At 39.4% G+C, this 15081-nt stretch overlaps 1 protein-coding gene across 1 annotated transcript in view; it reads right to left on the minus strand.

The window, feature by feature from the left end:
• plekha7b (pleckstrin homology domain containing, family A member 7b) overlaps nt 1–15081 on the minus strand; it is a gene marked incomplete at its 5' end in the record, with an annotated part of 66087 nt that overhangs the window by 32575 nt on the left and 18431 nt on the right. The window contains one exon of the mRNA XM_080500057.1: nt 2721–2804. Coding sequence (XP_080356183.1) covers nt 2721–2804 — 84 coding nt within the window. The remainder of the gene's footprint in view (nt 1–2720; nt 2805–15081) is intronic.

The raw sequence follows: 15081 nt of genomic DNA on the forward strand, positions 1-15081 counted from the left end.
TGCACGTGCACGCGCACACGCACACGCACACACACACACACACACACACACACACACACACACACACACACACACACACACACACACACACACACACACACACACACACACACACACTCATTCATCCATCAATTCATCCATTTTCTTTACCACTCTGCTCAATTTAGAGTCACAAGGTGCCAATCCAAGCTGACTGTGGGCAGATAAAGGGAACAATCTGCACAGGTTTGTTCTGTGTGGCCGATTTTGCTAAAACCTTTGAGAAGGCAAGTGTTTGAAGGATCCATAATACTGGTTAATTTCAAACAGTCTGGGTTAAGTCTCAGTCTGCTGTAGAGAATTAATGTGTATTCATTAAACAGCCAGAGTCCCAGTGTAGTTGAAAGAGGTCAATTCAAGTATGAAGAGTCGAGGTCCATTTTTAAAGTAATTCTAATAGTCCAGTAAAAAAGAGTCTTGGTCTCTTTGAAAGATTTCAGGCCTGCTTTTAAGAATCCAGGTGTTATTTAAAGAGTGTAAAATCTACTTTCAAGAGACCGGGTCAAATGGGAAGAGTTTAGGTTAAGTTTCCTCTTTATATAATTGTGAGTCTAGCGCGTCCAGGTCTGGTTTATTAAGTTTTGTTTTAGTTTAAAAATGCAAATTTTTCTAACCTTTTTTCTTAAGTATGGGTTAACTTAATGCCATCAAGGTTGCGTAATTAATTACTGGATAGTAGTGAAGTCATGCCCATGACAACAATGTCGAACAGTGATACTTATTTTAGTAGCACTTTGACTGCCTTTTATAATGGACATGACTTGCATGTACACAATTCCCTATTTGCACCTGTTCCCTCTGACACGTCTAGAGAAATAGCGTTGGATGGTAGCATTTTCAAACTTGCATTTGCAGCCAAGCAGCCCTGATAATGTCCTGTAGAAACTCTTATGTTAAGAAATGAGCCCAGTGCCTTGTTCCAAAAAGGGGTTTAAAGCAGTACTAATGCAGTTCTTTTTCTTTTTTTCCTGGGTTCTGTGCTGCACCACACTATATCTAGGGAAAAGCAGATAAGGTATGTCAGAGTCTAAAGCAAAAAGTACTGGTGGAATGAAAGAGAAAAAAAAAAAGAGAGTTCAGAGTGGAACTAAAGTTACAATATCTGCACTCACACATTGGACAGCAGCCAGTATTTTTACAGGATGTTACCATCGTATCAAGGGAACTCTACTCTTTTATGTGAAGCTTTCATACTGTTTACCGCCACTGTCATTGGAGCAGTTCCCCTGGAGATTTGTTGTGGCATGTGGAGCTGAGAGGCAATATTTCATATTGTGTAGCACAGAAGGGGGTAAGTCACTGGGCTCCATCTCTGGCTATGAGTCGGAGGAAGGCCTATTTGACATTTCTAAATCCTTTCAGGCAGTGGCCATGCATAAGGACAGTTAATGAATTGATCATTGTGTGATAATCTATAACAAAGTCAAAGACTTTGGGCCACGAAAGCTCTGGGTGATGGACCTCTCTGTAGGAGGGGCCTCCTGAAGCTGCCTTTCCTCCTCTGTGCTCAATCCGATACAGGTCTCAAGGATATAACACTGAAATTCTTTTTCCTTAGAAGCGATTCAGTGATTCATATAAGACACCAATTTCATATTCACACATCATTATACCCAGAATGAATCCCAGAACATCTCCATGACAGAAGAAAGGTCTGCAGCAGTAAGTATTCACAGTGAGGCCGAGCCTGCGCTGCAGCCTGGCTGTCACGCGCTGCACTGTAGTCACGTCTACAACAGGATTTTAACAAGGAGGTTGGAAAAGATGGGTGCAGGAGTTTCCACAGGGAAGTAGAAACAGCCTTAAAGAGCTCCACTTTTACACATGGGTGAGCTTACTTGTTACAAGGAGCGCTTTTCAACCTTTAAGCAGTTGTATTATGTTTTCTGTTTTCAGGAAAGCTGTTACAAACCATGGGTTTGAAGTGTGAAAGATGTAGAAATCACCAGGTGGGAACCTTTTTTGATTGTACCAATTGATGAGTGTGTTTGTTTAGTTGCACTCACACTGTCTACAGAAAGGGCTTAAGCTGCCTCATTTTTTGTTTTTCTTTTTATTCCAACTCAATCCAAACGACATACTGAATTGTATTTGCGTCAGAAACTCTGTAATCTAGACTTTTCTTTAAAGGTATTAAATTAATTTTATGACTAGGGATGCACATTATTGACTTTTTTTAAATAAATTTTACCTCAAATCCATGTTACAGGGGTATCTGAAGAAAAATAATGCATGCATAGGAAGAGCAGTTAAACTCCACAAAGGCCCCCAAGCCCAACTGAAATTTGAACCAGGAACCTACGCCCTATGGGTGCTAACTACTACACCATGTTAGTGTCACTTTTGAGAAGCTCCATTAATCTGAATACTACAGCCGAGGACTCTCTATAATTGAAATACATCAGTAGAGTCATCATGAAGATAATCAATGAACGTAGTTTAATTTTGAAAGAAAAACAAATTGTCAGCAGCTCTTTTGGATGATGAATTGTTCATTGTAAGTTATTTTGCCTTTCCGAGCTGTTAGGACAGAGAATACACTCTGCTTGCCACTGCCATATACTTAAAAGCTTTTTCTAAGTCTCTCAACTTCCATCAAATGACCCTAAATAATATCTTTGCATTTCAGAGTGTATACAGTGTACGTATGCATTGTTCACATGAAAAAAAGTGCAGCTCACCTGTCTTGTAGTGTGTATTCTATGTTTTCAGGAGAGATTTGTCTGGTCACAGGATGCCGAAACGATGTCATCCTCAGGTTGTGGCTGAGGAAGAAACAACACAGAGAAGGAAAATGAGAAATTATTAACCCTAAAAACCCTGATTTCCCTAAAAGATCTGTGTTTTAAGTCTTTTTTTAAGGTTCCGGTTGAGGAAACAGAAACACATCAGTATCTTTGCTTACATTTATGCCCCAGCTAACTATTTGAAAATCTATGGTAGCACTGCGGCTGGCCACAGCTCATATTGCTTTACACAAAGTGTAGGGCTCAGCAATCTCCCAAAGCCAGCTCACCAGGCTTTATTGATTTCAATTAGATGAGGCCATTCAGTGCTTTAACTAGAGCATAAACGCATGTTAGAGTCACATGACAGAATAAGAAACAGAAGGCAGTCACACTGCTGCTGATGAGTGGAAGAAAATATCCTACCAGGAAGATGTTTATAATGGATACGGTCTGTTAAGAGACATATATGACTAAAAACTAATTAAACAAAGAATATAGGCTGCTTCACTTCAATTCAACACAACAAAATATTTAGTCTTATAACATGTAATCAATATTTAACTGCAACAATATTCACATCTACTATCTTTCCTGACCGCAGACTGTTATGTAGTATAAAACTAAGTTTATATGTCAACTGCCAAAAGGAATAACACCCTAAACAAACCTTTGTTTTCATACACTGATTCATAGGATTCTTCGGGGCTGCTTCTCAGCCATCTACTTAACAATTGTAACAGGCGATCTTTCACTAAGCTTTTCATTTGGTTGTGCTCACGATTTACACAAAACAATACAGGGAAACAATTAAACTGCTGTCTCCACTGGTTGTGTGTACTCAAACTGTGACACGTCATCTAACATGCTGCTATTTAATTTCCAATATTATTATGTAGATATAAATGCAATTTTGTGTCTGGTAGTAAAAACAAACCTCACCCTTATTTTGTGTTAAATCTCATAACTAGTACAAGACCTTCGTCCTATTCAGGTGTGCTACAAAAATGAGGTCAACAAGAATGTACTGAACTGCAAAATTGCATTGCAGTGCTGGCTTTTGTTAGGGAAGTTTTTAATGTCGCCTGAACCTCTCATAGTTCCACGCATCATCAACGTGCACATTATATTCTACCCCAACTGAAAAATACTTTGCAGAAGCCTGCTGTAAACACTGAGTAAATACTGCTGTGCAGAGGCTAAATACACAGCCTGCTTGTTCATAAACATGCACAGGGGGCACAGATAAACAAATGGATGAGATAAACATGTTTACACTATCTTCACTTAAAGTGTGCTAAGAGTAAATAAATGGCTATATATCAAGCAGTAATCATGGGAATCCTCTGATGGATAGCTGCTAAGTTTACAAACTACAAACGCGCAGAACAGGAACAAATACAAATCGGCTTCTCGCTGCATCACCATGCAGCAAAGGGAGGAGAAACAAGCTGAGGAGGGTAGAAAGATTTATGAGTTGATACTTCAGCAAAGTTCTGGGTAGAACGATCTCGTTCTTTACATGCACAAAACATTAAAAAAATAACTAAACCTAAAAACACGGCACATTCGTGTACATATTGACTGCATACAGCATATACTAATGCATTCATTAAAAAAAAGACACACATGGGCATAGTCAGGCTTGTTCCCAGTTAACAGCTCATAATTTGCTGAGCTGCACTGGGCACACACAGCACTGCACCAGCGTCCCCTGTTAATTAGGAATCTGCATTCTTTGAGGCTTTTGTTTTAGCCGCATTATTTCTGAACTATTTGTCACGGAATTTGCAGCATCCCCAGTTGGCATACAAGCCACACACTGCAGCACAGTAGATCTGTTTGTTTGCACAAAACCAGCTTCCATTAAAGCTTGTGACGCGGTGCTATTGAAGAGGGGGAATCATACCCCTCTACAGTGCAACAGCTACCATGCTGGCTCCTGGTTTGTGTCGCAGGGATACAGCTTTGCAGTTAAAGTAATGCTGGTGCAGATGACAGAATTTAACAACACAAACAAGATTGTGTGCTGTGACTCCACATAAATCATCCATTGCCATCATAGAATACATTTTGCTTAATGAAAGGCAAAGCAGAGGAGAGAAAGGTCATCTATTAAATCATCTCGCTGTCGAGACTTCTTTTTAAAGGTTGATTAGGTCACATCAACTTACATTAACAAATGTCTATCATACAGTATGTGAGTGGACAGTTAAAGTTCTCAGTCTCCATCAAATCATGGCTGTAGAAAGTTTTAATTACAAGGATAGAGGACATAAAAGTACTTGTATGTAACAGGACATAAGAGCTCTGCACCCATCAAGTCAAACTGTTTTCATCAGGCCAGATAGATAAGGTAAAGATATACCAATGCATTCACGACCAAAGATCTTAAGGAAAGCGAGATGTTTCATTTATACCAAAGCAATATAAAGGTGGCTATGAGGAAATACTATTTTAAAGCAAAATCTAGACATTTACAGGCATAAACTATCGACTTTAGATAAGCCTAGAAGCTTAAGAGTTTGATGGACTGTAAATAGGAGCAACTTGAGAAGATGCAATAATACAGTTTTCATTATAGCCTAAGATTATAACAAGAAGATAGAAACAGCGGCAGTGCCACACAGATGAGAAGAACATGATGTCCTGTGTTTTGAAGTGCTGCAACAACTGGGAGTCTCAGTTAATGCCTTGGCCCTGGCACATACCAACTTCTTGCAGAACAACAAAAGCCTTGGGGGGTAATCCCTGTCCAGCACAACAGTCTTGGCAGAAGGGACACTGGGGCAAGACTCTGTGGACTGAATACCTCTCCATTTCTCACACCAACAGAAGCAGCTTCAAATTCCTGCACAACTCAAATCTACTAAAGACAGTGCTCACACCAGCAACCCGCTCAAAAACTAAACTCCTGCATCTATCGACACAACTATGAAAACAAACCAAATGACAACATGTACACGTGGAGCCCCTATCTTTGCGTTTTAATTAAATACTTGCTAAACCTTGTTGTAGATATAGCAGTGAACGTCTCACCCGCTGTGAGGTTGAGAATCATCATGGATCAGCTGCATGACTGCTGCTGCAGGTCATGGAAATCCTCTCACCATTACTATGGCAGGTGGACGATGCAGAGAAGGTCTCTCCTAGCAGCAAGATGTGAGCCGAAGAGGGAGCTCTTTATATTCACTGTATCCTGCTTCATATGTCCGGGTTTCATGACACACTTGCTGGGTGACTGGAGATAAATCATCTCCCTCCCTGCAAAGCCTTCACAGGGATGCCTCAGTCGCTCGACGGGCCCTCCTCATTATCATTTTTGTCTTCCTCCCTCACCACCTTTCATCACTCCCTCATTTTACAACTGAATTTGCTACACTTTGCTCAATCTCTTAGGAAGAGTTGCAATTGATATGCCTTTCTAAGGTCAATAGGACTGTCTTGGTTAAATTCTCTGTATAATTTGTTTGGTTTTATCTTTTCACAACCACATTCATTGCCATTTTCCTAGTTGCGATTGTCCAAGGAATACTTTGTTTGGTATCTGTTATCCACTGAGTGCTATTAGAATGGGCAGAGGAACTTTTTGGTTGTTGGGTTTTTTTTGTTTTTGTTTTGGGTTTTTTTTACTACCCAAGTCATCATTCTTCCATGAGAGTTATGAGCTGCTTTTAAAATTCCAATTACAAAACATTTGACTATCGAGTCTCACAAAGACATACATTCCCACACGAGACTTTTTTTTTGCTCATCAGTTCAAGGTTCAACGAGAAATTCTTATAATCCTTTAGCTAGTGACAACATTCATGTGAAACACAAACCTTAACAGACAGTTGACAGTTCAAACAATGATCTGGGTAATATATTGCAACATGTAAAAGAGATCTTATTTAACGTTTTGGGCACCCTCAAGGTCATATAGGGGTCCTTTTCTGAAGTTCTGGTTTAACAGTAACATTGACCTTTGACTTCTGCTAAGAAGGAATTGTAACTAATCCTGAGGAATGCAGAGCAGGGGAGCAGGTGGTACCAGCATACTATAGCTATGTGGTAAACACTGAATCTGACAACCATGCACACGTGCACTTGAAACAATTATTACAGTTTCACTTTGATTTTTGTTTAATTTTGAAACTATCTAATTCATTGAAACGTCTGAAGTTTAAATTATTTAGGCATTGTGATAGAGAAGTGCAGACAGAACGGCTGCCGTGACAAGCAATTATTCTCAATGGTGTGAACACAGGCAAGAAGAGCCTCGTCTCTCTGCATTTATAATAGAAGTCACAGCATTAAAGTGGTGTCTGAATACTCAATTGAGACATCCTGAGGGCACTAGATGCTTAGAGAGAGTAAGTAGGAGTCACTGTTTTTCCAAAGCAAAACAACTCATAAAATATATAATTGTCTTCTGATTGTTGCTGAATACTTGTTGACAATGCTTCCCTGTCAATCTTCCCTTATTTTTTGTTTAAATGTTAAACAACGTGTTGTAACTTATGCAATTTATGGTTTATATACAGGGCACAATGTACTGGGTGTGGCTGGTGCTTCTGAATTAGTTTTACTGCAGAGAGGGATTCAATGTTCTTCCCTGCATAGCCATGTGTGCTTCTTCACCAGCAATCGGGCCAGAAAAAAAAAATCTAATACATGTCTTAGAATTGTAAGTGAAGCTGAGCTGCCACCTCTCACAAGATTACCCTCAGATTAACGCTGCACACAGTCTGCCTCACATCAAGCTGGGAAATTATTTTGAAAGCCGGATATCGGTTATTTTCTAAATGAAAAAGAATATTTTCTATGGCTGAACCAGATGCAACAAACACAGTACATTCTCTTTGAAAGCAACAGTTGTAGTAGGTCTATCTCTGCAACCAGAACCACTGCTTCCATTTAATATGGAGAAAATAAGTATTTTGTATTATTTGCATTTCATCACAACAGCTTTGATAAAATACTGCAGACAAAACACCAGTGAGTAGCTGTGATCTTCTGTAAGTGAGCAAACCATGTAGTGGTACAACGCTGTGACTTAGTAATGTTAAGTAGCACCACACTTTCCAATGCATCTCATAGTCTTTTCCATGGATTCCTGGATGCTATAACACAACCTGATGGAAAACTGAATCTGAGTTGCATAATAAATGAAATATAGGAGCCCATATCTGACCACACGTTGTAAGCAAAACACAAAATCAATGTGCAATCCTACTAATCACAAGAAAATAGCATTACTTCAATTAGTTTTGGCTGCTGTGCTGACTTATTCTACAGAAACAATTTAATTAACTGTAGCATTAATATCAGCAAGTTGATTCACTGTTTGTGTGACATCTAAAAAAAATAGGACAAAAGCAAATCAATGAGGAGAAGCAAACTACAACGTGTCACTGAACTGCCTCATGGGGGTCATATTGTGCATACGACACCACACCCAGGTAATGAGAATGTACATGACGAGAGCGAGATATCGACGACCTCCAGACACCCTGTAGCATCCCTATGCTGGGAGGCGAAAATTATTAAGATCTAATAACAGTAGCTTATGCATCGCATCCAGACAGGGGGAGCTATTAAGGAGATAAGCATTCAGTAGCAGGATTTCCACATGTGGACTGACCTTTATCAGGTTCACGGAGGAACACTGCAGCAGCCTCACTCTGCCTCATTTCCCTGACATTTACCAAGGAATTTTCTGGGCAGTCTATTCACAGAGTTATTGAGAGATTTCAGTGGGTTTCAGTATGTAAATGAGAGCTGTTGACCGACTGACTGTGTTTTCTCTGTAATTGCACTCATTCTCTGCCATCATCATCACCATCATAGCCATCATCATAGCCATCATCATTGTCATCATCATCATCATCATCATTGTTTTGCTCTGCAGAGACACAAGGCTAAACTGACAGTATGACATTGTGATTACAGCTTTAATATAGGAAAGCTATGCCTTTACATGTGCATGCAGTTTAATTGAGAATGAATAAAGCAGGAAAATCAAGGTCCAAGCGCTGCGTTTATGGAGCCCGTTTATGGAGCCAGCAAGCCACTTCAGCAGCACTGGATGGAAACAGGCACAAACGGCCCCAACGAGGCACACAAACAGGTGCAAAGGCTTGCCAGTGCCACTGAGTTCCTGTCAGACAAAAGGTTTGGCAGAAATTGAAAGAGCTGTCATCTTATTAACATTCAACACACACACACACACACAGTTCTGACACAGCACATTTTATTGCAGTCACAAATGTCCTTTAGGCCACTTTGCTCAAAAGCATAAGCAAAGCAACAGTCAATTATTAGACAGTATTTGCGAGAAAAGCCAATGTGGGCCATTAATGCAAAATTAAAAAGTGAGGGGGGGAGCATCCTCGAATTCACCCCTTAAAAGAATTATTGCTTTGAGTGAAAATGCTGATTATTCTGTTCATGGTCCAAAAATGTTTTGCCAAAAATACATTTTGCTCATCCTTCACATCCCATTTCATGCCTACCCAATTGAAAACTATGTTTTAAAAAAAAAAAGCCAAGTTCCTGTATACACAGGCTGGTTTGCAGTGTGCTGCAATGTCTAAGCCTGTTATGTACTGCAGTTGTTCCAACAACTGCCTGCTGCATGAGGATGGAAGAAAAAATGGTGATAGGGAATAAAGGAGACCCACAGGACTATTGGATTTTTTTTCACACCAGGCTATGCTCTTCTGGCACACATTTAGCTGACTAATAACTATTTATAAAGAGCATTATAAAGTCATTCATTACAGTAATAGTAATTGCATGAGGCCTCCAACCATGAGAATAAAGTGTCTTTCAAAGGCACTGATCTTCAGTACAGGGATACACCGTGACAAAAGTTAGAGAAGTTTTCTGAAACATGCATTAGTCAAGAAATAAATCAAAGAAGGGACCCTGCAGCGTCGGGTCAATATTTAATACCACAGATTTATCAAGCACCTTTCTCCCTGAATACTGATGAATCACAGAAATCACCCTTTTTTTAATCGCTTCATCTGGGCTAACAAGACTTGTGTGAATTGGATATATTTCAAAATATATGCATGTGAACATAAAATATTAAACGTCAAATGTAGTGGTGAGCACTCTCACTTTTGATTTTATAGGGGATTCTGTGTTTGCATGTTCTCACTGTGTGTTTGTGTAACCTTTCTCCAGGTATCATACTGGTCACACTCCATGTTCTCCTTCAAAAGCTGACCTTCATCAACCTTTCTCTCTGAAAATACAACAGCATGTACTGAGATTCCTCGGGCCATTTGAATGTAATAGTTTATATTGAATTATTATGCCTATTTTACTCCATGGTAAAAGGCTACAGATCTCTGATATTGAGTGAAAGATGGAAATCTAAATATTCCTGGTAACATGAAGTCAGAAACACCTCTGTATGACACTGCTGCAGTTGCCATTAATTATTAGATAAAACTGGTGTTTCATCTATATATAGTGTAAACGCTGCAACAAAGCTGGTTTCAAGCTTCTGATATTTGATCTAACTCTGCGAGCGATTTCATTCAGAGCTGAATGAAATGATTTTGCAAAGTAAATGTCTCAAAAACACACAATCAGCCAAAGCATCAATCTGGAGGTACCGACAATACGTAATACAGGCTGGAAGCACGTCAGTGGATGAGGTTCGTCTTAAATGTAGCCTTTAAATGTGCAGAAATGAAAACAGTGGAGTTCATCAACAGATAACAAATGATCTAATAAACAGTTTGCTGCATGTCTAATCACCGAGACAAAGAGATTAACTGAAGGGAAACTAATCAAGTCTTTATCTAACCAACTCTAAACCAGTAGAAATTAGTTGAGCCAATACCTCTTTCTTCTTGTGCCTCAGTATTTCCCCACATCAACACCTCAACAGGGAGAGGTTTATAGGTATTCTATAGGTATTCCTCTCCTTTACTAACTCTCTCACACACACTAATATTAACAGGTCAGTAGCACTAAGTCAACATTATCATCAAAAACAATTAGAACTAGGGATGCGAGGATATCGGCACAGCATCGGTATCTGCCGATAAACACTACAAGATTAAACCTCGTCACAACCAATCATGACAACACGAGGCTGTCAAGGTGAAAAAAATAGATGCGGAAAAACAGGAAAAATTATACATGTGCGCTGTGTGGAGATTTCTTTTTAAATTTAGAAACTGATGACAAAGTGGTTGTTTGCAATGAACGCTTAACGTGGGTCATATGAGGAATCCAAATCTACTGGTTTGGAGTTCTGAAATCTGGCTCACTTTCCAGTTCTGGTCCAAGTAGCTATCATCCTGACTGTCATTGGTTCGAGCTCAGATAACTGTGCACAATAGTTTGAGCTCAGTTTTGAGTTTCTATTTATATCTTTATGCTTTGTATAACTGCATGGGCTCCTGTTCTTGAAAAATTGCTTTCATTAAGTTAATACCAGAGTCTGAGAATCACCTGAAGCCCACTAATTCAGATTTATTCATTTAGGTATGGGGGCTACTTTATGTTCTGTAAAGCTGCAAAGTGCACTTTCATTATTCATACAACCAGAAATGGGTACAAATTATAAAGTATCTCATGTCTTAAGTTATTTTCAAAATGTCCTGAGAATATTGAAGAAAGACTTTACAGTTTTGAGTTTAAAAATGTTGCAAAAACTAAATGCAATTTACATGTAAGTTGCATCAGTTTTCTTATTTTGGTCTGAGAGCTGCTACAAAACATCAGCAGCCTCATCCCCAAGTTCACAAAAGCATCATAGTTAAATTATGATTTAATGTTGTCAGCATTAAGTACTGCATCAGAATATCAGTAATTGGCAATATTTTGTTTTTAAAATATCGGCATATCAGCAGATATCCAATATCATACATATATCATGTCTCCCGACTCTGAGCCAATCTCAGATAAAGAGCTCAAGAACACAAAAATCCACTTCCTTTAGAAAACACAGATGTTCTTCTGTGGGGTGTGACTATTACACACAGCTTTGACCCATTGTAGGTCACAGAGAGACGCAGATAAGTGGCACACACTAAAAAGAAGCAATTTGATCATGACAGCTGAAGCACAGATAGGTCATCAGAGTGTACACAGATGCAAAGTGAAAACTGCATGTCAGCGCTCAGCAGGACATCACCAACAGCTGCTTGTCCTCTGCTACCGTCCTGCACGATGCAAAATGTTCTCTCACGGTTCTCTCACGGTTTCAACCTCCAGCTCCTGCTCAAAACACTTTGAAATTGGAGGAGAATATTGGATGGGAGTGTTTTATCTGAAGAATGTCCTTATGAGAACTATGTGACCTTAAGACAATTTGTAACCTTTTTTTTCCCCACGGGCCGATGCATCACACACAAAGAACTTTATTTCCTCGATCATTGCATAGCAATGTTCACTCTATTTTTATGTGAGCCATCAAAAAACATTTTTTTAACGTTACTGATGATTTGTTGTAATGATTGTGGTGATCATTTTGGAAACTGTTCCTTTTTTTTTTGTGACTCTTACAGTTGAATTACTGATATTCTAATTACTTTTTTTTTTACTTTATGAAAACATTAATGATGATGATAAATACAATAACTGCAGTGATGCAGTCACTCAACTGGACTATTGTCAGGAATAGGGAGATAAGCTATAAAGCAAAGCTGTTTACTGGTGGATCTACATCTTCACTCTCACCTATGGTCATTTAGGTCATGACCGAAAGAGTGAGATACAAGCGGCTGCGATGAGTTTTCTGCCCAGGGTGGCGGGCGTCAATCTTCCTGCTAGAGTCAGGAGTTCAATCATTTGGGGAAAAGACTCAAAGTCGACCCGCTACTCCTCCACCTTGAGAGAAGCAAGTTGAGGTGGTCGTGGTATCTGATTAGGATGCCCCCCGATTGCCTCCCATTCGAGTTTTACCAAGCTTGTTTGACTGAGAAAATGCCCTGAGGTCAGCCCAGGACTCACTGGAGAGATTACATCTCCAGTTTAATTTGGGGTCTCCCCAAAAGAACTGGAGGAAACTGTGGAGGGAGAGGACATGTCTTGGCTTCATTGCTCTCTGTACTGCCAGACCCCAATGGGCTAAGCAGGAAAGGAGATGGATGGAATACAACAACTGTAACAGCTGTAATAATTCATATCACCATCATAGAAGACACAAAAACTCATCAATTATGATAAAAATGATAATAATTGTCTAATTTATGGCAAGTATCTTATTGGCTAGTTATATTTATACTTGATCTTTAGACAGAGGGCAGTGCAGCAGCAGATGGGCAGCATCATCAAGCTGTCAATGTATATTGAGCTGGACTAGGCAGAAAATTACATTTGGGTCAGCGTTCAGGCGAATTATTCCAAGTCAAGGTAAAAGCCAGCCAGTGTTGCTGTCGACCAGCAAAGCACGATGGGTATTTAGCAATGAGCTCTAATTAGTATTGATGCAATCAATGATGTAATTATGTTTAAACTAAACTCGATGTAATTTCTTACCATTGCCACACTGACCTCTGCACTGACATGTTGGTGTAATAAGCCTTCAGACTTTTTAGGTCTCGTTCCTGGGTCTTCATTGGAAAGAAATATCTAGAAAGTAATTAAGATGAGCAGCAGCACGTTTGCACACTAAATCACCGATTAGCTGACAGATGACTGAGGCTGTTATAGGCACAAAATTACCTCTTCAATACAACTCAACATAACTCAAGAAATATTAAGTACTGTATTCAAAACTGTAAATTAGTCCAATTCAGTCTTTTATAGACTGAAAATCCACACTTTCCCCCGTGGCTACAAAACTATAAAACAGAACATCTGCGTGAGTTTCACATACTCTTTATCAACAGCTAAATGCAAAGCCGAAACCACATCGCAAAGCCAAACACAGCTCATCGCTTAGCTGTGCAATGTAGGACACGGAGGGGATGTGATGTGCGGGGGGAAATGCTAAAGCTGAAAATCTCGAACAGGATATGGTGAGGAAAAAGATGGGCAGGAAAACGTGCAATAGACCAGTGGGAAAGTACATAAAGTCCTGGTGATACCACTGGCATCAGTAAAACTAACCACTATGTAACCTTCCTGTTTCAATAGTTCATACAAATGTCCAATCATTTCTTCCGATGACGGCACCATTGCCAAAATCCAACAGTCGGCTCCTTTTTTAACTAATGGCATAGATGAAGACGAATCACATAATGTGAAAATGCTGGTGGTAACTGATTAAACTTTTATTAGACCTCCCTGGGTTATTACTCACTTGGATTTGACCGATTCACCCTTGAAACCCTTCAGGGAGCTCGACCCATGTGTAGGAGATTTACCGTAACTAGCAAAATGAACATCACACCGTCAGCAGAATGAAAATGACAAAAGGGAAAAAAGTCAAGAACACAAAAATGGCCACACAAGATGTAGGGAATTCAATGTTCGCGCTCCCAATCCCACTGATCAGCTTCAATGTCCTCAACCAGGACCTCCCATCTTGATGAAAGACAAAACCAAGCCATGCATAATAGAGGCAATGAGTCAACCTGAAAGCAGTTTGAAATGAGACAAAGATATCATTATTTGCAGGTCAAAGACATCCTGTACACACCCAGTGTTTCCATCTAATTCCATCCAAAACAAAGTACAGCACAAACAGCACTCGGGAGCAGCTCAGCTTTGTGAGGCATGTGTACTGCATGTCACCTGGAAACCAAAACATTAATCCCCCATTGGTAGAGTTGAATTAAAAAAAAATTCACGTGTGATGCATTTCAAGACAAAAACTAAAACTGAAAATGAAAAAAAATGATCATGCCATTGGGGTAATTATTTTCAAAATGTGGCACATTTGACTGAAATTACAGCTGCTGAAATTTTCAAGGAGTGCTTTAGAGATTTGTCATCGTATGTGTTTGAGTAATACAAAATGCACAGAGCAGTGTCCTGGAAGAGCGCAATTAGGAAAAGTGATGGTTGATGAGCTTTGCCAAGATTTCTTTAATGTAAAGATGTGACAATAATAAGCTGCTTCAAGTTAATATGCAGTAAACAAAACAATATGAGCTGCTACAAGGACGTGGTGATTTATGCTTCATAACTGTGCTTTCATAGGTGAACCTAAAGCAATAAACAAAAACAAAACAACCTCGTAATGTGCTTTGTTGTAAAAGTATTATGGCAAGGAAATATAGCAATGTTACCTGTTACCCACCGCTACTGTCTGTCTACCCTGGAGAGACACAATCTTATCCAGTGTTCGTATAGATGAGAGGTTCAGGGGGTCTTTTCATTCTCACATCAAATGTTTAATAGCATTAAGAGCAAAATA

This window comes from Blennius ocellaris, assembly GCF_963422515.1.
Source record: "Blennius ocellaris genome assembly, chromosome: 1".
In the NCBI taxonomy this organism is placed as follows: Eukaryota; Metazoa; Chordata; class Actinopteri; order Blenniiformes; family Blenniidae; genus Blennius; species Blennius ocellaris.